At 42.9% G+C, this 25,867-nt stretch overlaps 1 protein-coding gene and 1 pseudogene across 1 annotated transcript; one reads left to right on the forward strand and one right to left on the reverse strand.

Annotated features, from left to right (window-relative positions):
* Positions 1-634: 634 nt before the first annotated feature.
* Positions 635-2,459, reverse strand: LOC103747659 (annotated as a pseudogene).
* A 6,005-nt stretch (positions 2,460-8,464) lies between these two features.
* On the forward strand, positions 8,465-25,783 carry Alkal2 (ALK and LTK ligand 2). Its single transcript, XM_008850185.3, is given in 8 exon segments — positions 8,465-8,546; positions 8,779-8,884; positions 14,551-14,963; positions 14,966-15,310; positions 16,971-17,024; positions 17,105-17,185; positions 20,171-20,236; positions 23,498-25,783. Coding segments are annotated over 7 exon segments (1,146 nt in total). The 3' UTR covers position 20,236; positions 23,498-25,783.
* Positions 25,784-25,867: the final 84 nt, after the last annotated feature.

The raw sequence follows: 25,867 nt of genomic DNA on the forward strand, positions 1-25,867 counted from the left end.
AGTATAAGGATGCTCTGCCTATTTGACTTAAAGCTTATTCTTATATTGTGTTTTATTTATATAAACTGCTGATTTCTTTTGCTAAACAGACTAAATTTACATAATAAATAAATCATTAACCGTAAGATCTTTTCTTACTGCTATACGCCTAACCCACTTGGATCCAGCCTGTGGTAGGCTGTGCTCAGTGCTTGCTAAGTGAATGAGTTACTTAGTATAAACTGTTAGCAGTTACTGCCACAAGTATGCATTATTTTTTCCACTGTACTTTTTTATGTAAAAAGCTTTAATAACAGACTCGATATGATTTTATAGGCAACCAATTAGCAGATTAATGAATCATTTAACTCTCTTTACTTAAAACCAATTTTCCATTCAAAAAGATAAAATCCAAAGCTGCATCCTCTTATACTGACCAACAGAACTAAGTACAAATGAAGACAATGGTGTTCCCCGTTAGCATGCTGCAGTGTGTCAATAATCAAGCCCTTCCCGCCCCAGCCCTGGCCCCTGGCAAACAAAGATAAATGAGTGTGCACTTTGTGATGAGACCATTAGGTGAGAACTTTGATTCATGCAGTCAGCTGCCACCAAGGTTGCACCAAAAACCCGCAGCCCAGGCACCCAAATTCAGTCAGCAGTACTCTTTCCACAAAACCAGGTGAATACTGTAGTCAGGCATGCTGGTGGCAAAATCCAGGTCAGTATCATTGTGCCCATCCAGCCCATTCAGCCAGGATGCTTTGCCTCTCTTAGATTTCCTGTGCTCTGGCAGAGGCCAGCAGCTAATCAGGCTCCCTATCTGCAAGTCCATGATGTACAAGTAGTGGTTGTCAATCAGCAAGGCAAAGACAGCTCCAAAGCCCAGCAAGGCTATTTGCTATCTCGGGTGTATTGATGACCGAGAATATCATAACTGGCAAAGTCCCACTGGTACAGACCAAGTGCCAAACTATAGACAACATACTGGCCACCAAAATGAAGTCTTGACTGCAGACAGATACTTTGTCCTCAGACACAGACAAAGTCTTTAAACACTTGCAGTTGATTTCTCTCCCAATTGGCCAAATCCTGAGCTCATATTTGCCTGCACTTAAGAGGATATAGTCTCCAGGGCTGTGCAAGAGGGACTTGACTTTGCGCTTCTGCAAAACTATGTTGGTGACCCATTCAGTGTGCCCAGTGAGGATGTTCAGGCATGTCCCAGCAGATAAAGCCCACACTTTCACAGTGAAGTAAGCAGAGCCACTCACCAAGATTTCCAGTTCATCATTGTAGTCCATGCTAAATGCCGCCCTGGTATGCTCCGGAAGTGCTAAGTCCTGGCCCAGAACTCCATTCCCAGCAGGCCACAGTGTTGTCAAAAGAGCCTGTCACAAGCTGCTGTTCGTCAAACTTCACCGTTGCACAAGTGTGGGTCTGGATACCATAAACACACTGCCCTATGCTTACATCCCACAGCTTCGCAGACAAGTCATCTGATGCTATACAGAGAAGTTCATCTTTGTAATAAAGTACGTACACTCTGGCACTATGTCCAATCAATGATGAGGTCTCAAAGGCTTCATGGTCCTCCAGTTGCTCCATTCTCAAAGTATCTTTCAAATAGGGGCTGGAGAGATAGCTCAGTGATTAAGAACACTGACTGTTTTTGGAGAAGATCCGAGTTCAAATCCTAGCACCCACATGGCAGCTAACAACTGTCTGTGACTCCAGTTCCAGGGGATTTGACAGGCTCTTCTTTCCTCCATGGGCATTGCATGACATGAGTGCACTTACCTACATGCAGGCAATACACTCATACACATAAAATAAAAATAATAAATAAGGGCTGGATAGATTGCTCAGTAGTTAAGAGCACTGACTGCTCTTGCAGAGGACCCGGGTTCGATTCCCAGCATCCACATGGTGGCTACGAACCATCCTTAACCTGTTCCAGGGGGATCCGAAGCCCTCTTCTGACCTCCACAGCATTGCATGACATGGGTGTACTCACATACATGCAGGCAATACACTCATACGCATAAAATAAAAATAATAAATAAAATATTTAAAAATAATAATAAATAAATTTTTTAAATCCTTCAAATAAACCTTCTTCCAATGCAAAACATCCTAAAGAGAATCATCTATCTGCCAGCCAGCCAAAATTTTCACAAGCAGTCTGCCACACCTCTGTACAGGTACTTATCACCCTATTCCACTGCTTAGAGATGAGGCAGCATGTGAGTAAAGTCTGAGGATCGAGTCATTTTAACAAATAAAAACTGAGCTCCATGGGAAGGAATTTGAGGAAGTCCCACTTGAGGAGCGTTTCTGGGCTATTGGCGAAATGCCTGAGCTGGACTGCCCCACTCAGACTAATCAGGTGATCTGGAGTTTCATTTTTCGGCAAGTCCATCAGAGAAAGAAATGTAACAAATGTTATCAAACCATGTCTCAAAGTCCTTTCTCTCCATAAGGTTATGGAAATATTTACCTGAGAGAGCGCCCCAGGCCTAAGACCTAGCACCAACTCACACTGACTAGCTGCTCTGGCTGCCAGAACATTGCAACGGCTGGGTCCAGGTCTGCTCTACTGCCATGGCATCTCTCCACTGTACTTTTAACTGTACTTGTAGAAACATACATAAGTGAGAATGCTATTCTCAGTGTGAAACAGTAAGGAAGAAGATGATTGTTTTTAGAGCAGCAAAATTTTCTTTTCTCCCCCTCCTCCTCCTCCTCCTGGTTCTGGGCCTCTTCCTCATTTTTCTTATGTTTCATTCCTAGGTTTTGATTCAAATACTACTGTGGTGGTTTGAAAGAGAATGTTTCCTCCAGGCATTTGGATATTTTCTCCCTAGTTGATGGCACTGTTTTGGGAGGTCTTGGAAGGTGTGGACATGCTGAAGGAACCACAATCACTGGGGGTGGGCAGAGTTCTTTAGCCTTGCCAGATCTCTAGTTTCTCTCTGCTTCCTGGGCCTGCTTGAAGATGTGAGTGCTTAGCTTCTCCTCCTCCTCCAGCCACCTCTGCTGCCATGCCTCCCCACTATGATGAACACTTGCCCCTTTGGAACCATAAGCTAAATAAATTCTTCCTTTTATAAGTTCCCTTGGATATGGTGTTTCTAGGACAGCAACAGAAAAGTAACTAATACAGTGGTTGGTACCAGAGACTAGGCTGTTGGCTGTGAAGAACCTGACCATGTGGGTTTTTGGAAGAAAGTGGAAGACTTTGGAAGTTTGGGGTAGAAAAGTGGTTGATTGCTCTAAGCAGAGCTTAACTGGCCATTCTAGTAGGGGCCTGGAAGAAAGTAGTGCCAAGAACAATGTAGGTCCAGAGGAAATAAGAACTTAAGCAGAAATTGGGATATTTTGGCAAAGAGTCTAGCTGGAGTCTGCCCACAGCCAAAAAGTTTGCCTGAGGCTAAGCTGAAAAGCAATGGACTAACTTCTTTGGTGGAGGATATTTCAAGACAGCCTTAGGTAGAAATGGTGGCAAGGCTATTAATGGTGAATATTACACAGATCTATAGTGAAAAAGAACAGACGTGGCAGAAAGAAATAGGGTTGAAAAAGAGCACTAGGAAGATTAATGTTGGAGGTAAGGCATGTGCTGAAGGAGAGGATCCCTTTAGTAATAAGGTTTAAGTGATTAAGGAGAGGCCTAGAGATTGGCACCTAAACAATGAAGAGAGTGCCTCCAGGGCAAGACTAAACCCAGCTAAACCTCCAATTTGTGAAAAGAAAATGCTGCAAGGATTTTCTACTAGAAAAATCACTGAAGAGAAAATGAATGAAGCAGGCTGGGGTCTATCCCAAACTTGCAGCCAAACTTGACAGTGTCATTCACCTGGTGCTGGCTTTAGAGGCATGAAAGATGCAAGAGTGAAGGGGTCATCAGTTCTTCCTCTGAAATTTCGAAAGCCGCTGAGGCCAGGCAGAGTGCAACAGGAAGGAAGGCCCTGATAGACCATTGCATGAAGCTGTGAAGGTGAAGCCTGGTTGGCAGTGGAGACCCCAAGAAGTTCGTGATGCCAGAGCTGTGAGGCATCTGCCAAGAAGACCTACATACAGGGAGTGGTACCAGCCCGAGAGAGACGTATGTTGCACGCAACAAAGCTGGAGAAGCTGAGCCATCTAAGCCCTATGGAAGTAAAGTCCCAGAAGTTGGACATGGAGCTACTTGATTTGGTGTTTGCCTTGCTAGTTTTCAGTCTTGTTTTGGTTCAGTATTTCCTCACTTTAGCTTTATTCCTCCCTTTTGGAATGGGAATGTGCTTCCACTGTACGTTGAGAGTATGTAATTGTCTTTTGATTTTACAGGGGCTTACAGTGAAGAGATTGCCTTGAGTCTCAGAAGATACTATGGATTATGGACTTTTGAATAGTATTGAGACAGGTTAAGACTATGGGGACCTTTAAGGATAGACTAAATGCTTTTTGCATTTTATATGATCGTGAACCTTGGGAGCCAGGGAGTGGAATGTGGTGCTTTGAATGAGAATATCCCCCATAGGCTCCAAGTACTGGACATTTTTGTCCCCAGTTGGTGGTGCTGTTTTGGGAGGTCTTGGAAGGTATGGCCATGCTAGAGGAAACACAACACTGGGGGTGGGCTTGTAGAGTTCTTAAACCTTACCAGACCTCTAGTTGCTCTCTGCTTCCCATGCCTGCTTGAAGATGTGAGTGCTTAGCTTCTGTTCCTCCTCCAGCCACCTCTGCCACCATGCCTTCCAGCCATGATGAACTCTGCCCCTTTGGAACAGTAAACTAAATAAACTCTTCCTTTTATAAGTTCCCTTGATCATGATGTTTCTATCACAGCAACAGAAAAGTAATACACCACATTTTCAGAGATGACTTCTCCAGCTCCCTTACCAAAAATAGATTTCTTTCTGTCACATCTCTATCTAAGCATTATTTCTTTATTCTTTTTTATCCTTGTATTTTTTACTTTCTATATCTTTTTGTTTACTGTTTATATTTATTCTCCGAAGCAAGAATTCCATAACTGAAAAACCTGTCATATCTATAATACCTGATATAGCGCTTGTCTTTCTATTATGTGGCAGAAAGGAAAAATGGGAGAATAGATGGATGGATAATGCCAGGGGATAAATAGATAGATGATAGATAGATAAATAGATAGATAGATAGATAGATAGATAGATAGATAGATAGATAGATGATAGACAGATGATGGGTGAGTGGGTGGATGGTCCGACAGATGGGTGGGATAGAAGACAGAGGATAGACGGTGGATGGGTAGATGGTGGAGGGTGTATGGATGGATGGATGAACAGTTGGGTGATAGAATGGATGAATGGACAGTTGGGTGAGATGGATAGGTGGGTAGAAAAATAGATGACAGAGGATGTATGGATGGATGGGTAGAATGGATGGAAAGCTCTATCACTGACCTATCTACCATGAGCCTCAAATCCTTTTGGTCCATTCTGTATATCTATTCCTATAAAGTATAAAACTGATCACATTAATCAATATCCTGTTGAGTCATTTACAAAGATTACATCCTAAACTTCAAAGAACTTGGAATGGCATTTAGAATGGTCTCTTCTCTGTTATTTTTCACTTTTCTCCAGAACGGAACTCTGGAATCATAATTTTCCAAATATGCCATGGCATTTTAGACTTTGTTTCTTTTTATTGATGCCATTTGCCTCTTCATTCTCTTCCTCTTACATCAGCACACAGGCACTGGACTTCATCCTATGTCAGAAGCATGCAACTACACAGAAGTACAGAAGTCTTCTCTCTTGAGCATCCATGGATTTAAACAATGGTGATGGCACTGAGAATGAATCTAGCCCTCCTAGATGGAGGTATAGAGCTGGACCTTGTCTGAATGTTTATGTCTTTACAAAATTCATATTAAACCTAATCTTCCCTGTACTAGTATAAGAGGTGGAAACTTGGGGAACTGATAAGACCAGTCTCATGACAGAATTAATGTGCCTATGAAAGAGGCCCCAGAGAGCTGCCTAGCCCCTTATATCATTGAGGAAGCCACAAGAAGACACATCCATGAGAAAAGAAGGCACTTGCCCCAAATCCTCACAGCACTGCATGTTTTAGTGTCTTAAGCTTGAACTTCGCAGCCCCCAGCAGGATTGTGAAAAAATGCATATGCTGTTGATAAACCACCTTAGTTATATTTTGTTATAGCACCACAAATGGGCTGAAATAATATCCAATTGCTCTTTTTGCAAAGACTGCATGACAGTAATGGACAAGTCAGAGGAAGCATTATTGTTATGTTCAAATGTCCTTGTGATTTTAAATAAGAGTCTGGTGAGCAAAATGTACACATTTATAATGAGTTTATAACCTTAGTATAACAAAAAAGCCCCTATTTGTCATTTTAATAGTACACGCTTATTGCTTCAGATTGGAGCAGTAGACATTACTCATGTGTGGAATTTCAGCTGCTATTCTGGACCCTCATTACTGCCTGGGACCTTTACCCATTGGTCTAGACCCTCAGGCATGGTCTAGACTCAAGTTTCAAACATCACCTGAAAATTCAGAGGTGACCTGAGCACTCACTCACTGACCCGAGGCTCAGCCCCTATCCATGTCATGATTGCTGGCCACTCAAAGGAAAACTTGCTGAGGATGTTTCAGTCTACTTTCTCATTGATCTTATAAGCTTATAAACAAGTTACATATTCTGAATCAACAGATGTTCTATATAATTTCAAGCATTTTCTCTTTGTGACAATTTGTTAGAAATGGAGGGAGGACTAGATGTCAAAGACTATATATGCTATTTTAATGCACATTATATTGATAAATTACTGTGTGTTGTTGGGAAGCTTGTTGCAAATTGACTCTGGGAGGAAAGAAGTCTTCCTTTGGTATATTTTTTTCAAGTGTCCTCCAAACTCCCTGTCCTAGGTCAAGCTGGCCCCTGGCTAACAGGGAAAGAGAAAAACAGCAAACAGCTAAAAGTATTAAAAACACTGTATCCTTGAGAACAGGTAGGAAATCCATTTTAAACAGATGTTACTATTGTTTGTCGCATAATATAAAAATGCCTGCAGAGGGAATGAGAAGCTGGTAGCGCATCCGTAGACAAACTCAATCAGGAAGTCCAGCTTATAGCTTCAATACAGCTCCTCCAGTTGATCTCTGCTGGATGTTTGTAAATCTGCAATTTGATGATGTTATTTTTGTTTGCTCGCTCAATCAGGTTACTCTAGTTATCTCTGCTGGATGTTGTAAGCACCTGATGTGATGATATTCTGTCATCCATCTGTGGCTTCCATCTGCACTTGCTATCTGTTCTTGTTCTTTTACTTTTGTTTGCTATACTAACTTACTCATTTAAAACTGAAAGCTTCATTCTTTAAGCCATATAAAAGAACCTTTAAGAATAATTTTTGCACGTTACTTTTAAATTATTTTTTCAGTTTAGACATTGTAGTAAGAAGTTAACATGTGTTAAGTCACAAATCTTCTGAGGTAGTATTATACTTGCCATTTTCCTGCTAGACCTGAAGAAATGGGGCTTAAAGAAGTAGGGATGCATCTTTGAAGAAAGGAATGAGAGCTCCAGTTGTATCTGCAGTTTATCTACTTTTACACATTTCATGTTGGAGAGGATGTGGGAATCAGGAAGTTCCCTCTCTATTGATCCTCTCTTTTTCCTTTCTATCTTTCCTTTCTATCTTTCTATCTTGACCCCTGAGGTTCTAGGTCTGCTCTTGGGAGCAAATAAGATATCAATAGTTTGATTAACAATATAGTTGTCATAACTTTACAATGTGATCATATACCTTCAAAAGAAATTGTTCATTTCAAATTATGTTTATATTTTAACAATGATAGTTTTCATAGCACAGATATCTGAGATTGTTAATCTTGGTTGTAAATTTGATGGAATTTAGGGATGCCTAGAAAACTGGTATTTGGCTCTATCTGATGATGTTGAATGCTATAAATAGAATTTAATAAGGAATTCTAGTGGACATAAAGAACCAATTAAATGAAGATTCTGTTCTTTGGAAAAGATTTATAAGATTGATAAACCTTTAGCCAAATTAACCAAAAGAAAGAAGTTCCCAAATAGTGAAATTAGAGGTAGAAAAGAAGACATTACAGTGGACACTGCAGCAATTTAGAGACTCAAAAGGACATCTTTAAAATGTTATATTCCAAAATATTGGAAAACATAAAAGAAATTGATGAATTTCTAAATGTATACGGGGACTCAAAAGGCCATTATGATGACAGAAACATGTACAGGAAAAGCTAGATTGAGAGGGTTCTCATGACACTAAGAACTATATTGGAAATTTCACTGGCAGTCATCCTTGTTATATGCTGGCAAAGAATTTTGTTGAATTTTATCCATAAAGACTCTGCGGAAGGTCAGCCTAAAAGTAATGGACTAGGTTATCGGATAGAAGAAATTTCGAAACAGTGCAGCACTCAGGTTGTTACATGGGTACCGATGGCTGCTTTTAACCAAACTTGCAGTGACAGTCAGGAGCAAACAGGAACAGAGCAGAAAGATTTGAAAAAAATTCAGTTTGGTGAGAAAAGGAACACATTCAGGAGAGTTTGATTATTAACACCAAGAAAAATAAACTAAGTGCTTTCTACCTGTACACTGGGAAAGAAGCCTTAATGCATCCTAGGCATCAGCAAGACCAAAACCACCATGGCCTTAGAAAGAAAGAAATTCACAAGTGTTTTGGAGACTTTTCAGAATAAAACCTTTTGATAAAAGAGACTCAGGGTATTCTGCATGCCCAATTTTTCTAGGTATTTGTGTCCAGCCAGCAGAAGCCATTGCAAAGATGGTTCAAATCAGCCCATGTCAAGCTTACTTAGCAACAGACGTTGGGGTCATCCATATGACACCAGATTGGTAGGCATGCAGAATGCAAGAATGACAGGATCACAGAGCTTTTTACTGAGATTTCAAAGGAAAGCCTGAGAGGCCAGGCAGCATGTGACAGGGTAGGACTCCCTAATAGAGTGATGAATGGAATTGTGAGAATGAAACCTAAGCTACAACAGACTATCTCAGGAAGTTAGAGATACCAGGAATATGGAACATCTGCTGAAGAAAGGTACAGTCAAAAAACAGAGTTGGTCCAACAGAGGCTCTGTGGGGTGCAGCCAGCACAGTCAAAGGAGTGGGGCCACCCGACTCTTGGAAGCCCATTCTGCCACAGAGCCCTGATGCAGTTCATAGGATTTTAGGGTTTACTGTTTGGTCTTCTGGGCTTTGGTCTTACTTTGGGATTATTCCATTTTACTCTCTACTCTTCTCTTTTGGAATGGGATGATCATCACCATGTGCTTCTCCCAACATTGTGCATTGGGAAGATTTGGCTTCTTTTTCACTTTTATACGGGCTCACAGCTGAGCTTGTACTCAGTCTTGGAGGCAACTTTGGATTTGGACTTTTTAAGAAGGGCTAGAACTTCTGAGACCAGAAATGGATTGGATGGATATTGCATTGTGAGATAGCTGTGATCATTTGGGAACCAAGGTTCCATATAGTTTGCTACAATTTGAATCTTAAGCATTCTACAAGGGACCATGTGTTGGTGGTTTGGTACCTGCTTGACTCTTTTGGGAGGTATCAGGAAGCCTTGAGTCATTAAAACCATGCCCTTAAGATGGATAATAGGACTCCAGCCCTTCCTCTCTGTTCTGCTCCCTACCCCTGAGGTGAGCAGCTTTGCTCCAGCACGTGTTTCTTCCATGTGCTTCCACCATGATGTGCTGCTTTGTCATCTACCCCAAAAGCAATAGTTTGAGCTCTAAAGCTGTAAGCCAAAATAATCCCTTCTCTTTATGTTAATTGTCTCAATTATTTGTTATGATGAAAATCTCCCTGACACTGCCTAAGAAATAGTTGCTTTAGTGATGATTTGTATCTGTCAGCAAAAATATATGGAATCAATACATTTACTCATTTATTTTTTGACAGTTTCATACATAAGCACTGTCTTTACATGACCTCCTCCCTCTCCCTCTTCCAACTCCTCCCATGTACCCCTGACTCCCTCTCAATTTTGTGACCTCTATTTTATTATTGCTCAACACACACACACACACACACACACACACACACACACACAATGTAGTGAATCCATTTAGTGGTGCTCATGTGTATATGGGCTTATAACTGACCACTTGGGATTGGATAACCCTCAGGGAGTGCATCCTTGAGGTAAACTGATTCTTCCTCCCTCAGTAGCCATTGATTGCCTGTATCTCTTCATCTAGAGGTGGGACCTTGTGAAATTTCCCTCATCCACATTGGCTATTGGTGTTGTCATTATGCAGGTCTTGTTTAGTAACCATATTGTTGAGATTTCATTGGTGCACCTTCCCTGTCAAGTCTAGAAGATTGTCTAGCAGCAGCAGTCCTGGTCCTCTGGCTCTTACAATCTTTCTGCCTCCTTCTTTCCCTATGTTCCCTGAGCCTTAGGTGTAAGCATTGCATGGTATCTTTCAGGGCTGCTTAAGATGGTGGTAAAAAAGTCCTAACAGGTTATCAGATTTCTGTAGGAATCAAATACCTTTTATTCATGCACACTTTAACCCTACCTGTCGTGGACGTACAGCCCCAGGTCACTATGCTAAAAAACAACAGAGCAAGAGCTGACCTGTTAATAGCAGGCCTGCCTCTCCTGAAAAGCTACTCATCCCCTTCACTTCCACTCAGGGCCAAGTCCAGAATCCTGTGGAGACACAAGATCCCCAAAAGGAGGAGCCTGATAGCTACACCAGACACCTCTCCTCAGTCAGAGTGGATGAGAGACACAGCAGTGTGCATGGAGCTGCTGCTATGTATGAATGTTTAGTCACAGCTGTTAAGGTATCAAAAAACAAACATTCTGGGTTTGATATATGGCACTTTGAGGCACTTTTTAGGTCTCTACCTGACTCTGGATCATTCTATGTGTCACTTTTGGTCAGCATACTTTATCTTCTGCAGAAAACATGAAATTCAAGTACTTTGGTATTGCTCCTAAGCACATATGATGCTGTTTGACTCAGATATTCCCATATGCTAGTTAGGCTGTTTGCGTGTCTTCTACGCCACAGACAGGGTCTTTTTTTCAGGCATGCTGAAGATGAATGCGTACATATGAGTTCTTTTCACTGCCATCATAGAAAGACATCAGGTTGAAGTTTCCAAAGGCCAAGACACTAAGGTTTTTGGAGATATCCTTCCCAACTAGATTTTTAAAAAATATTTTATTATTTTTTATTTTATGTGGATGTGCATGTATGTGAGAGCACCTGTGTCATGCAATGCTGCGGAGGTCAGAAGAGGGCTTCAGATTCCCCTGGAACTGGAGTTAAGGACGATTCATAGCCGCCATGTGGGTGCTGGGAATCAAACCCAGGTCCTCTGCAAGAGCAGTCAGTGCTCTTAACCACTGAGCCAACTCTCCAACACCCCAACTAGATTTTATAACCCAAATGAAAAAGCCAGCCCCACCCCTTTTCAGGCCCTTCCCACATGGAGCATGCTCTTCACCTTGGTTATGGGACAAGAAATTTGAGCAAATTAAATCAATCATGCTATCAAATATCTTGGTCCTTTATAGAAAACTTTGGCTTGTGGGTCTTTCTATGTGCTGTAATAAGCTTTGCAGATGCAAAAAAAAAAAAAAAGTATCAAAGAATGGAAAGAGGCAACAGACCTAGATAGTCTTATATATAGGATAGAAAGACTTGGCTAGGATGCCATAAAGATACCATTCTTGCATTCTTATTTAGAACTATTCCATTACTACATTTACGTTAGGAAGACTGCCTCAGTGAGAATCTTGTCCTAAGAGCTTTACAGTTCATTCTTGTCATATTAATAGTACATTGATAGTAAAACAAGAGAATTGCTACATTTTCCTATGGTCCATAATGTTATTATTTATGAAAGATGACTGTTCATCTTTCTAGTAAGAGATTAAGTACTTAATATAATGGTAAACAAATATGATTTTAAGGCAATTTAAAGCATGTTGTTAATATCCAGCTCTTTATATTATGTAACGGGTTGTTTGTGTGTCTGTCTGTATGTCTGCCTACCTGTCTGTTTTTAAAGGCAGAATGATGTTCATCTAAAATATGTACTTTTCAGGCATCAGGCAAAGTCAGTGAAGATGAAATGCTGGAATTTAAATTTATACTGCTTATAAATCCAGAAAATACTGCTGTCATGACATGGATTAAATACAACTTTTACCTCTCTGTTGTTATCTTCCTATGATGCAATATACTTTTCTTCAGAAGGAAATTAAAAGAAATCATCTTTCCAACAAACCTAGAATGTAATTTCTTGATAATTTTCTCTATCTTTTTGAGTTCGTGACAGTAGACAGTTGTTCATTTAGTAAAGGAGGAAATCAAATGAATTTATTATTTCTTCTTGACTAAAAATAGATGTTAAAGCTCATAGAAATGACTTCAAGTGAATTACCTTCAACTTTTTGTAGAAAGCAGACTTTTTCTTGTAAAATCCACATAACTATATAGTTTTTAGATTAGGGACAATGTCCAACCACCGATGCTCACTTTAACAAAAAGAACCGGAGAGACTAAGTGATCTTCCAGTCCAACTTCACTTGCATTTGTGAACCTCCACGCATGGTCCTATGATTAGCCTGAGTTGATGAGGAACCTAACACAAACACACTATTCTGTTAAGTAGAAAACGCCACAGAATTCATCCTGACAACACTGTATAGATTGAGTAAACACTAATAATAAATATACTCTTTCAATTAAGTGTTTAAAGTTTGTAAATGTTGTTTGTATTATAAGGAATGTCTGGAGTCATTTTAGCACAGAACTTTGCAAAACTCAACAAACACATGAATTGTCTGCTCCTTGATTGCCAGGTCATGTCCAAACACCAACCAAACACAAGCTCCCTCTGTTGTTTTTGTATATAACCATCTACCAAGTACACTAAGGCAAGAACACACAGTTGGACACTAGAAAGGAGTCCGTCAAGGAATCCATCTGTCTCACTGAAAATCGGAAAGGATTTACTTGTCATTGGCAAGGCTTGTTGTGATGGTAGAATTTGAAGAGTGGATTCTGTGTGATTTGGTTTAGAGGTCAAGTTTTTGAGTCCGTGAAACACTGTTTTAAATGGATCTGGGTAAGTCTAAATAATATGTGATTAGGCAAAAATTAATCATTATCATCCAGAAGCTTCACTATGCTGTAACTAGTGGACCACTCTGCAGTAGCCAGAGTCCTACCTGGTCACTGACCTGCCAGAGAGCAAGGCTGTTGGGCAGGAGTTGCTCTCACTAGAACTTAAATGTCTCTATACTGGGAAAGAGAAGAGGGAAAAAGGAAAACCATCCCATTTTATTTGTCTAAGATCTGTTCCTCTTGAAATTTTATGTAGTCTTGAATGAAGTTCAGACTTCTTGAATGCATTTCAGTCATATTGCCTGCGTCAAAACAAAATAATAACAACAAAAATACTAAACTAAAACTTTAAAAAGCTCTCATTGGGAAGTCAAACCATTTGTTTTAAAGATAGACACATACATCCCCAGGGCCACGTTTCAGGCTTTCTTGTCTCTACCTGCCTCACTCTACCAAGCACTTGGTTTTCCAAAGGGATCCAGTAAGGGGAAAAGAAAGTGGTGCAGAGAGAGAACTAGAGGGCAGGGATGCACACAGAGCAGGGGTGCACAGCGATCCCCTCCTCGCCCCTGGCCAGTACACTGCACACCTGCAAAGCACAGCATCCCCTCCACAGCCTGAGCAGCTTCAGGTTAGAGGTGGAGGCTTTTAATGCTTGTAGATCCCCTTTTCTGATGTAGGACGAAGAACACCTTTCCCAGTTCGATCACTGACTTGGAGGACAGCCAGCTCTTGCCCAGAAAGTATCGATAAAATGGGAAACTGCGCAATTGGTAATACCAAAAGAAAAAAAAAAAATTCAAGGAAGTAAATCGCTGAACCCCTATAAGTGTGCCTGGCTATATCCAAAGGACCAAACTTTCTTAAAGACCCAGCTCGAGGGGCAAGAGCTCTCAAGCCAACCCAGCCCAGGGACCAGCCTTGATTGAAGGCAGTGCGGTCCCTGCTCTAAGGACCTTCCAGGATGCGTGGGTCTCGTCAAGTCTGGGGCGGTCTGTGAGCCGCTCATACCGTAACCTTTTCAGACCCAGCAACCCTCCTGGGTCCCGCGAACCACCCACCACGCCAGCAAGAAAGGGTCAGACTCTAGATGACATTCAATGTCGAGGCAATCAAACAGCTCCTTTTAAATAGCCCAGGATCTACATTTAGAGAAAAACAGATCCCAGTTCCCGGTAAAGGCGTTTCTGCTCATCCTGTCACTTGTGACAGGAACGGAGGGAAATAGACTGCGGGAGAGGAGGACCGGGGAGGCGGAGGGAGGACAGGAGGGAGGGGAGGCGGAGGAGGGGACCGGGAGGGGACGGGGAAGGCATGGGGGAGGGGGAGGCGGAGGGCGAGGCGGAGGGGGTCTGACGAATATCCGCACCCGCGAGCGGCGCTCGGTGGTTCTAATTAAAGCGGCACTCGGAGCCCCGGGGACCCGCCTGACGTCGGCGGCCGCGGGGATAAGAAGCGCCCTCGGCCAGCGGGACTCGGTGCAGCGGGTTGGCTTGGTCCTCCTCGCAGCGGTGCGTCCCGCGTCCCTGCGCCCAACGTGCCTGGCCGGAGCTCACTGAGTAGCATCCGGACTTGGGGGTCCCAGCAGCGCGGCGGGCGCGGGACTCGTGGCGTGGGCTCAGGTGTCCGCCCGCGGTGCAGGACTCCGGCGCGGGCAGGCGCGGCGGCCTCCAGAGTCCGGGGCCGCCTGTCTGCTCCGCCGCTCCGCACATCGCCAGCCCCGGCGGGAGGTCCGGTGCACCTGTGGCCGCCGCCGCCGGAGAAGTGCCCAGGCCGAGTGCTCGGTCCCCGCGGCGAAAGAAAGTTGTGCAGCGCGCGCTCGGCGCGGACTCTGCGTGCGAGAAACTTGGGCTCCCACGGGTGGGGCGACCGGTTCCAAGACCCGCGTCGCGGGCCATCGGGGCCATGCACGTGCCTGGGTGCCGGCTGCTCCTGGTGCTGCTGTTGGTGGTGGGCGCGGTGGGACACCGGGGGCGCGCACAGCCCCGGGGACCCGCGGACCGGCAGGCGCTGCTGAGGTTGCTTGTGGAGCTGGTCCAGGAGCTGAAGAAATTCCAAACAGGCGACTCCAAGAGGCTGCAGCTCCTTGGCGAGCAGGACTTCGCCCTGGGCCGCAGGGAGGCCACGGACTATGGGGCAGACCCGGAGGAACAGAGAGTGGGTGAGTGTTCCCAGGTGTAGACCTGAGGGGCGTAGGGTAGGTGAGCGTCCGGCAGTGTAGACCACGAAAAACAGCAAGTATCTTAAGAGTGTGGATAAGTATCCAACAGTGTGGACCATGAGGAGGAGCAGAGTGTGTGAGGTCCTGCCATTGGGGGAGTGGGGGGTTAAGGCAGAACACCATAGAGTGTGTGTCCAACAGTATAGACCTGAGGGATAAAGAATGAGTGTGGATCCCGAAAGGGAGTTCTGGCCACAGTGTGGATTTCGGAGTAGAAAGTGTGTCTAGGCAATGTGGGTGGAGGGGCTCCTACCTTCCAATGCTAAAGACACTAGATTAGTATTCTCTTGGAAATAGAATTTTTAGAAATACAGTCTTAAAGAGAAATCAATTTTTAACCTTTTAAAACCTAAGGGTTTTTTTAAGCATTGTTTTTGTATTGGTTTTGCTTGTTCTCAATAAAAAGAAACTGGCAGGAACAGGAGATGGTGAGCCTCCCAGATAACTCTTCCTAATCCGCTGGTGCCCAGGTCAGGGCATTCTGCTGTTTCCAGGGTAGGGTTCCCAGCCCAGAATTTCTAACAGAGGAAGAAATAGACCAAGCTCCCCAGATGGAGCCCTTCCCTCCCAGAGAGGCCTGTGGGAATTTCTCAGAAAGCATGCAAGCTTTCAATGCTTTCATGACACAATCAGGTCAAATATGACAGGGTCATTTTGTGTACACTGACTCAAGTAAGGAGTATTTGAAGAAGGGCCTTGGGGAGTGGTCTCTACCTTACTCGAGGAAAACTCGATGCCAGTGTCCCTCTTCAGATGTAGGAAGGGGCAGAGCAGAATTTCTGATAAAATAAAGTAACAATCAGAGCAGTTATTGGCCTCATGTGGATTAAAAGAATGGAAAATGATTACAGGAACTCTAAATAAAGCAAAAACGATGTCCAAAAATCAGAAAGAAAATCAGGGAACCATCACTGGAGACAGGTGCCAATGTTTTCATTGGTAGTAGAGTGTGAGCTGGTGTAGAAGAGCCTTTCCCTAGGGGCCCAACTTTGCCTTGTAAACCAGGCTGATATGCACTGCCATAAGCTCACTCCAGCCTCACTAACAGGGAATTCTAAGGAAATTTGATCCTTAAACAAAAAAAAAAAAAAAAAAAAAATCATTCAAGACTGGACAAGACTGGGTTTGGAATCACCTCCCTACAAAGAATAATGTTCTATAATATATTTTTGTTTGAATGTTCAGGATTTATTTCTGGAACTTTGAAATGCTGTGGAATTTGATTTCCAAGCTCTTCAAACTGAAGTGTGTACAAGTGATTTATCCATTGGAACCTATCCAAAAGACAAAACTTTTTTTGACCTTGTAACTTTATGGACTCTGACTCTATCATATCCAGAGAGAATAGACCGGTAATATTGGAGCTTTATGAGTAAATGTTAATGCTGTTAACTATGAATTAATGCTGTTTGAGGGAAATCATATCCCCGATCTAAATATTTACATTGTATTCTGTATAACAGTCAAGTGTAGTCCCATCTGTTTTATCCAGTGCATTGTAGTGTGGATAATGCAATTCTCAAAATAGTCCTCCACATTCACTTAAGATCACATTTAATAGGAGCTTCTTTCAAGTAATAGAACTTCTCTCCCCTCACAGAGATTGTTCCTCGAGATCTAAGGATGAAGGACAAGTTTCTGAAACATCTCACAGGTGTGTATTCTCTTCATTCCTCTGCCCTCCCTGCTCCTTTGTACCCTGAGTCTTCGTGACCTTCTTCCTCTGTGTTCCAGGTCCTCTTTATTTCAGTCCGAAGTGCAGCAAGCACTTTCACAGACTTTACCACAACACGCGAGACTGCACCATCCCCGCATGTAAGTGAGCACCCAACAGGCAGATGGCGCTCCACTCTTCCCTTCTGGTGCAGCAGCACTGCCCTTTGATAGGTGCAGGGGCCTGAGTGTTCCTACCTGACTGGGTTGGGGCAGGATGCCCAGACATTGGAGCAGATGGCTAAATTATGCAGCAACCAATACCACTGGAAAGTATTTACTTCATAATAATCCACTGGACTTAACTCTTGGAATGGGCTGAACCTTTCCATTCATATTCTTGCTGTTTATGAATTCTGGCACAAAGCCTGTATTCTGCTCAGTTGGACATCACACAGGTCAGGTGTGAGTTGCTCAGATACCTGCTGCTGGTCAGAGTGCTAGGGCATAAACAGTCAGGTTGCCCTGGTACTTTCCTGTCCAACTTTGTTGATCATCTCCTTGCTCTGACCAGTGGCTTTTTCTTTCCAACAGTAATAAAGACATCACCACCCAGGAATTTTATTTGCTATTCCAAATGCCGCTCTTCTGGCTAGTCTTCACCAGCTCAGAGACACAGAGTTCACAAATTGGTCCAGTTTTCATCTGTGTCTTTCTCTCCTTAAAGTCTGATTTCATTTTCACCATGCTTCAGCTATTTATTCATAGCAGTCTATTCTACTTCCCCCAAAGTGGCTCCATGTGCCCTCCCTGCTCCCCATAACAGTATTTTTTAATTGAGATGACAACTTCCACTTAATTTAAAGCTCACAAGGGAAAAGCCATGCAGACACACCAGGAGAAGGCTGGCTGCTTTCAGAGATGACAAAGCCAGTAGCCAAGTCAGCAGACTGAAGTGGCCTGTCCTGCCTGCCACAAAAGCACCAGTTACATGAAGTAGTTTTTTTTGTTTTTTTCTGTTTAGGCATTAGAGTTACTCAGAATGGTGATGACTGTCATTCACAGACTGCTTCTGTGTGACAGACACTGCTAGGCAGGTTCTGACACCGTATCTGTGGGTCTTAGCCCAGCAGGGCTATCTCACTAGCACTTTCCAAAGTGAGCACACGTTTCCTGTGGACTTTGATTTTTCCACCTCTGAACTTGCCATGTACATCTCGTGTCCCTATCTCCCCTGATTTCTTCTTGTGAAACAAAACTATCTTCTGTTTAAGAATTACTAACCTGTTTCTTAGGGCCACAGAACCTTTTTAATGTTTAAATGTATCTATATCTATTTTGTATTATGTATTATCTTACATTAATAGGATCATAGATTCTAAACTTGCAAGTGACCTTCTGGTCATTAAATCCCATTCATTTAGAGATGAGGAGACAGAGTTTCAGTTGCTTGTCACATGAGCATCAGCAAGACCAGGGCTCAGAGTTCATGCCCCACTTTGCAACCCTATCCAAACCTCTGCCAGGATGCACACTATCTCCACAGTGTCACCTCCTTTTGTTATTAAGATGCCAAGATTACTGGTCACAGCTCTCACAGAGCCCCCAGAGGTGGAAGGCTGACACATCTGTACATTAGTATTCATGACCACTTCCACCTCTTCTCCCATAAAGAACAGAACTGTAGTGCTTCTAGACAACTTAGGCTATACAAAAGAAATGCTTAGAAATTCTGGAGTGCTAGAAATGACATGGACCGTAGAGTAGAGCCTTCCTAGACAGTGTGGTCCCATTGGAGCTCAGGAGAAAGTGGAACCAAGTCCTTCACAGTCCTGATGAGCAAGATCTGCTCTTTGCATTTACATCGGGGTTAGGGAGCATTGTTAGAGGCACCTGGATTGAGTGAGATGGGGACGAACTGGAGTCTCTCAACATATTACAAGTGGAGTATTTACAGCTTGTTGATTAGATCCATCCTGGGCTCACAATCTAATATACCTTGATACAGAATTTAGGAAAACTGCATTCCAAAAGTGAGGAAGAAGAGCGATAGAGCAGGAATCTAGGTGCTCAGCAGTTAGGCTTTTCCTCCACACAACAGGTTAGGCTATTTTTCTTCCTTGGGCCAAAAGGATCTATAGCATAAACATTTAGACTGCAAATTTTTGAGTGTGTAAAGATCCATCATTGCCACTCATTCAGATTCTCCACTGCATGGAACTCTTCCTTTTTGAGAAGGATTTTGCTACTCCTGAGAAATAAACTTTAATAATTCATAAACTCCTGCAGCTTTCCACAGAACTTTGTCCTGAGGAAACTGCCCCTTGACTATGGTCAATGATCCTTCCTACATGGCTTTTGAGGTAGCAGAAAAGAATAAGGAATTATGGGAGGCATCAGGGAATATCAGTCTGCACTCAAAAAGTTGACTTTTTCTTTTTATTCTGCACTCAGAAATTAGCTTTTCAAAATTTTTTTCTTCCTTTTCCTCCTCTTCTTTACTCAGGATTGAATATGAGGCTCCCACAAACACTACTGAGCTATATCCCCAGCCCCCCCCTTTTTTTTTTTTTGCTTTCTGAAACAGTCTTAAGTTGCTCAGGCTGCCCTTGAACTTACTTTGTAGCCCAGGCTGGCATTGAGCTTCTAATCTTCCTGCCTCTGCCTCCTGAGTAGCCTTCCAACCAGGTCCAGGCTCCTTTGCTCCTTTTGACCCACTTTCTTTCAAACACAAATAATAATGCAAAAGTCTGTCATGCTCATCTTAGATGGGGACTTAGTCTGCATGTAATCTAAGACAAGCCACACAGGACATGGAAAGGGACTGTCTCACTAGGAAAGGGACTGTCTCACTAGAAGCAACACTTGTGGCATTTCTGTGAGCCTGACAGTCATATGGCAGAGGATGCTGCATCTGCCCCCTTGGTAGCCCTGATACTGTACCTAATTTGTTTGTGATGCCAGTTTCGAAACCCTGAAGTCGACAACTTAGAACCCATGACCGCATATAACAGGCTCTATTGTTTTTAGGGAATTCAGAATATTAAAAACTAAATAGCTATAGCACTTTATATCCTTGCAAAAATCCACTGCTTAATTTTAATGTATGAGCAACTGACAAGGGCCTATGGTTTATTTTCATTGCAGACTATAAAAGATGTGCCAGGCTACTTACCCGGCTGGCTGTCAGTCCAATGTGCATGGAGAGATAAGGTAAGCTCCCAATCATGGTGATCACACAGCAAGGGTAAGAACCCTATTTAGGTAGACATGAAAATCTCATGGGTATTTAAATCCATGCATTATTTGGCTACAGTAACTTTATTCTGAGTAAAAGCCAAAAGTCTCTCAAAACACTGGCTATGAGTGAAAGGCTCCCCCTGCTGGCCGTCCACAGTGAGCTGACAACACTGCTACTCATACTGCAGGTCTCAGCACAGACAATATGCATCAGGACAGATGCTTCAAACCATTACCATGGACTCCCAAGCTCAACTCACTCACTAACATTTATGGATGCATTTAATACAACTTAGAGAATGTGGCAGGCTGGGAACTGTGGCCCCCTGCTGCCCAGCATTACAAATTACTGCATATCAGCCCATAAAAAGATCAAATTCAAAAACTGAAGCATGGGGCTAGGAAGCTAGATGAGAGGGTAAGAACACTTCCTGTACAAACATGAGGACCTGAGTTCAAATTCCTAAGTAGCTATGTAAAATGCCAGGCGTGGCCCCACCCACCTGTAACCCCAGCCCTGGGGTGGTAGTGGTATGGAGACAGGAGGATCACCCTAACTCCAGGTTCAGTAAGAGACCCTGTCTCAAAGAACTAAAGTGGAGAATTACAGAAAAGACCCCTGACATCCTTCTCTAACCTCTGCATGTGTCCAAAGACACCACATACATCACACACACACACACACACACACACACACACACACACACAAACCTGAAGCATGATGCTTGTCAAATGTGCAGTACTTCTGCACCTTGATATAGTGAAAAAAAAAAAAACTTACATGAGACTATCATCCATCTGGGACCCTTTTGTGACTAAGCATATCCACACAAATTTTACAACACATCTGGTAAAGGTTTAGAGTCTTATTATAGCAAAAAACTAACATAGCTTTTAAATGTTCCTATCTGTATTCCTCCTTAATGTCTAGTGGCAGAAATGCAAATGCATTATCAGGTTGTGACTTACACTGGCCTCTTGAAGTTTTCAACTGTGCCACTTACAATGTGTGAGGGAAGGTGGTTTTATTTCCCAACACAAACACTACAGGACTCAGTCACTTTAGACAGTTTGGTGTAACTTTGATTTCACCACTTCTGCACTTCTATGTTGTGAGTGTGCCAGGCACTACCAGGTGGGGACATCCCACCACAAATAAGACCTGCTTCCTGCCTGCAAATGGCTGTTCCCAGAAAACGTGCCTCCTGTCCAGAAAACACTAATAAAGAGAATATTGCATTTTTCCTAGTGGCTGCTCTAGCTTGTCTCATAAAAAATGGATGAGAGCAGCACTCTGATATACAGATGGACCCAGTACAAAGGCAGCGCTGTGCACAGGCAAGCTCTTGGCCTGGCTGGGTGAGCAAGGCCAGTATAGAGCAGCCTCATGGTGCTTGTCCACATTCCCACTCTATATTCGTTTCTTCATCTGGAACAAGAATGACTAAAAATGAAAGGCACTGAGGTACAGGTGAGGCGAGGAGGCAGTGAGGGCTGCACAGGCTCACTGGCTCTTTTCTCTGGGGCAAGCAAAGGTATTTTTATGCCAGTCAAGGCTACAAAGTGCATACCCTCATTTCCCTTCCTTCCAAAGCTTTCCAGTTTCTCACTCACTGTATTTATGGCACACAGACGTGCTTTCTCTTAAATGGATTAGAGGTATATTCTTATGCTTCCATTGGTGATGTGCTGAGGGCATAAAAATGTCACTTCAACTATGAACTTTTAGAGTTGGTTCACCACTACACTATGCACACCCTTGGGAAGCATTTCTATGTATTCATAAGTCCAGGTCATCCACTGAGAGTTGCTCTGTCTTTGCGCCACCTAGCCTCCCAAGGACTGGCTGCTCCTATATGGGTTGCTGTTTCCCCAAAAGCCAGGCTACCAACAGTGCACTGTACTTATGTCTACTTGGTCTACCCGTGTCAGACAGCATGGACACAACTGTGCTTCTCTGATACAATGTGAGTTCAACCCCAGAAAGCATCAAGGAAAAGGCAAGGCTTATTGAGATGACATGGGACACAGCCCCAACAAGCCACATGTTGGCCTCTGCCACTACCTCTGCATCACCCAATGGGAATATGAAAGGACACTGCAACATAGTACAGGTCCAGGAGGGTGTATACTCATAAGCTTCTGTACTAAAGGCCACAAAGGCTTCAATAGTCACATGTCCCAAACTTAACAAGTTCAGTTTGGCTAAATGGGTGAGGTTTAAAGCACCAATATGAAATGCTTTATTAAGCTCTTTTAAGTCTGAGCAGTTTAAACTGATAGCAAGCCTGTATCAACTGGCCACTAGTGTAGATACTGCCTGGTGTTTCTGTACTTTGCAGATTGGTTCAGGACACCCGTCAGCCCTTAGGGGCAGAAAGCATGACGTATGTACAGTGGGAGAAACCCTCCACACATGCTCTACTGGCTCAGCGGCCACTCCAGTCCCCTGCTGTGTGCAGTTCTCTTCTCTCTTCTCAAGACTGCTGGATGAGACTCCCGTCCCTGATCCAGCCCAGAACCCAAGGGCAGGTTTTACAGGTCCTGAGGGAGAGCAGTGAACAAATCCATGGGCTCCTTCATGAAGAGAACCCAAGGGCAGGTTTTACAGGTCCTGAGGGAGAGCAGTGAACAAATCCATGGGCTCCTTCATGAAGCTCAGTTAACTGTCCTCAGAAGAGAGAAATGGCATTCTCTGAGTCCCATACACTTCATTACCAAATCTACCAGTATTTTTTTTTAAGTGTGATTTTGAATAACAAGTACCTAAGTACCTGGTTTAGCCTGAATATTGGCTAGCAACTTTGATGTTGCCCTCCTTTTAAAACTAAAGGGTAAATGGTATTCTAGTATAGTACTAGAAATAATAGTTTTGATTAAACAGTTTACTGTGTGAACTCTGAAGTGTAAGGCAGGCACACTCTTTCCCAATACTGTCCCAAACTGCAAACCTCTGTGGACTGAATACCCAAGGAACTTTACCACACATGCAAGACCAAGCTCTATGGCCAAAGTAAACTTTAATAGCATCCCTTCAGTGAGCACACGACAGCTGAAGAACTAAGTTGTTTTCTAGAGAAAAAAAAAAAAAAAACTAGACTACACACCTTGGAACATCAGAGAACTACACAGACTTCTTCCTTATACATGTGTTATACTGCTGAACTCACAGGTCTGCTAGAATTGGGAATAAAAAGCAAGTGGTTACATGAAACTGAATGTATTTGTTTTCAGCTGCAAAGGAGCAACACACCAGGAACCCTGAGAAGTGCCTTGGAAACCAACAGAACAGAACCATCTTCACACCATTCCCTATGGACAGAGATTTATTTTTGCAGACAAGACTCTTCCATAATTCCTTTGCATTTTCTATGTTGTTGACAGTTTAGAAATAAGCCGTCAGCAAATCAGTGTACCTGTTGGTGAGACTTGCCATTCTTTACAGAGCAAGAGAATACTCTACATTTGATGTATAGTGCTATAAAATGAGGTATTATTTCATCTTTCAGATTAGGTGAAATCACAAAGAATATTTCTTTAGAAACATAGGCAGAATCTTAAACTGTATTTTCATAGAGCATACAGTATGACTTGATATTTTATATTATTTCTACCATTAAACTCCCAGAGTATTATTTGGAACTGCACGAAAAATGTAAATGAAAACCAAAAAACTTCAGTTGTTTTGGCGACAGTGGCGTATGAATCTGTGACTCTGCCCAGGGTCATCCCAGTTGTCCTCTGTAAATGTAAAATGACATTCCAGCTACTGTGCAATATGTAAATACTGTGAATAAACAAAGAATTAAATGAAGTGTTTTGTTATACTGAGCAGTCTTCAGAGTGACTTTTCTCTAACAAATTTATTGCTGGGAATCTTTTTTTTTTAAGTAAAGGTGATTTACTAAGTATTAAATGACATAATTTCCGGATCACATGATCTTATTTGATCATCAATACTCCAAATAAGGTCATATCCACCAGGCCTCACATAATTTTAAGAGAATGCCCAAACCAAGAACCTTAAGAGCAGTTCTAGACTTTTGTGGGTAGATTTTAAATAACAGTAATTGGCTCAAACTTCAAAAGGTAAGTTTCTCTGTTCATGAGCCCTCATAAACACATGGTGTTTGGGACAGCCATAGGACAAAGCCACACGAGTCCTACATTCTGAGGATCTGCATCCAAGATAGATACATAAACATTCAAGAAAACAAAGGGATTTTATTTGTGAACACAAGAAATTTGAGGTTCTGAGGCACCTGCAGAACTAGGCTAGAGAGCTTCTACTTCCCTTCTGTGGCTGGCCACTTGCCCTTCCCTTCCTTGTTCATTCACTTTGAAGACACTACTACCACATCCTCCATCTAACTAGCCTTCTAGCAACTCCATAGGAGCCAGAACAGTTGGTGAAGTGTCTTACAAGGACATCATGGCCCTTTTGTGGGAAGAGGGCACTGGAATAGCAGGTGAGTCAGGTATTAAATGCTCTTCCCACACTGGGCAGAGCTAGCCCTAGCCAGGCAGGAGCCTGCAAGCCCCAGGCCTCCATGCTTCCTCTCAACCTCTGTGGATGCCTCTGCTAACTAGAAGCTCTCCAGGATTTGAGGTGACCAGCTGTGACCTGACAGACAGAAGAGGCTAAATCAGACATAACCTGTTCAGCTAAGAGGTCAGCTTCAGACATCCGTAGCACCAGCTATGAAGGTCACAGGTAAGAACATGTTCTGGAGTCTCTCCTAACTAGACAGGTAGCACTTTATGTGGCATCAATGTGCTAATTTTTCATCACTTTACTTTCCAATGTGAGGGTAAGAACACACACACATAACAGCAGACCAAGATCAAGGAGGCAGTGTTTTCGAATATTGTTTCCACTTGTCGGTACAAAGCAGGGAGACACCAGACATGTACCTCAGTTGTATTTCGTAATGCCCTGGCTTATTTTACAGTCTTTTCTGGCATATCCATATGAATTTGAGGTCAACTATCTGAAAGTGCACTACAATTACTTATGTTTGTCTACAACTTTTTAAAACACTGATAAAAGATCACTTACAAACACATTTAAGCCTACCAAACAAGACTTTTCCCAACTTTTTTTAGAAGCAAAATGGCTCAAATGGGAAGAAAAAAGCTAAGAAAACTAGACAAAAATCCAAGTAAGAATGGGAAATGTTAATTCTACCCATCTCTTGCTTCTACCTTTTATTATTTTTGTTTCTCACTATAGAGCCAAGGATAGCTTGGAACTCTGATCCCCACCCCATCAACCCCATGCTGGGAACACAGGTATGCACTTTCATATCCAGCTTTTCCTCTTTCGACAGAAGTGTGCACCCTGAGTGTGTCTGAGTTCAAACTTCCCAGTGATAAATGGAAGACTGCTATGGGCCGGGCTGCCGCCACTGTAAGAGCCTAGGGCAGAGAGGTGTAAGGTGAGCAGAGGGCACCACTGGGTGCTGGCCATGCACCCACTCCAGGTAGAGCAGAGTCTCCAGGTCTTGCTGGACCTAAAGGCTGACCTGGACCTGCAGGTAACTCTTTCTTTATTACTGTGTTCTGTTTTGTTCCCTATCTTCTTGTTCCACTATTTTATAATTA

This window comes from Nannospalax galili, unplaced genomic scaffold (genome assembly GCF_000622305.1).
Source record: "Nannospalax galili isolate Female #2095 unplaced genomic scaffold, S.galili_v1.0 scaffold100, whole genome shotgun sequence".
NCBI classification, from domain to species: domain Eukaryota; kingdom Metazoa; phylum Chordata; class Mammalia; order Rodentia; family Spalacidae; genus Nannospalax; species Nannospalax galili.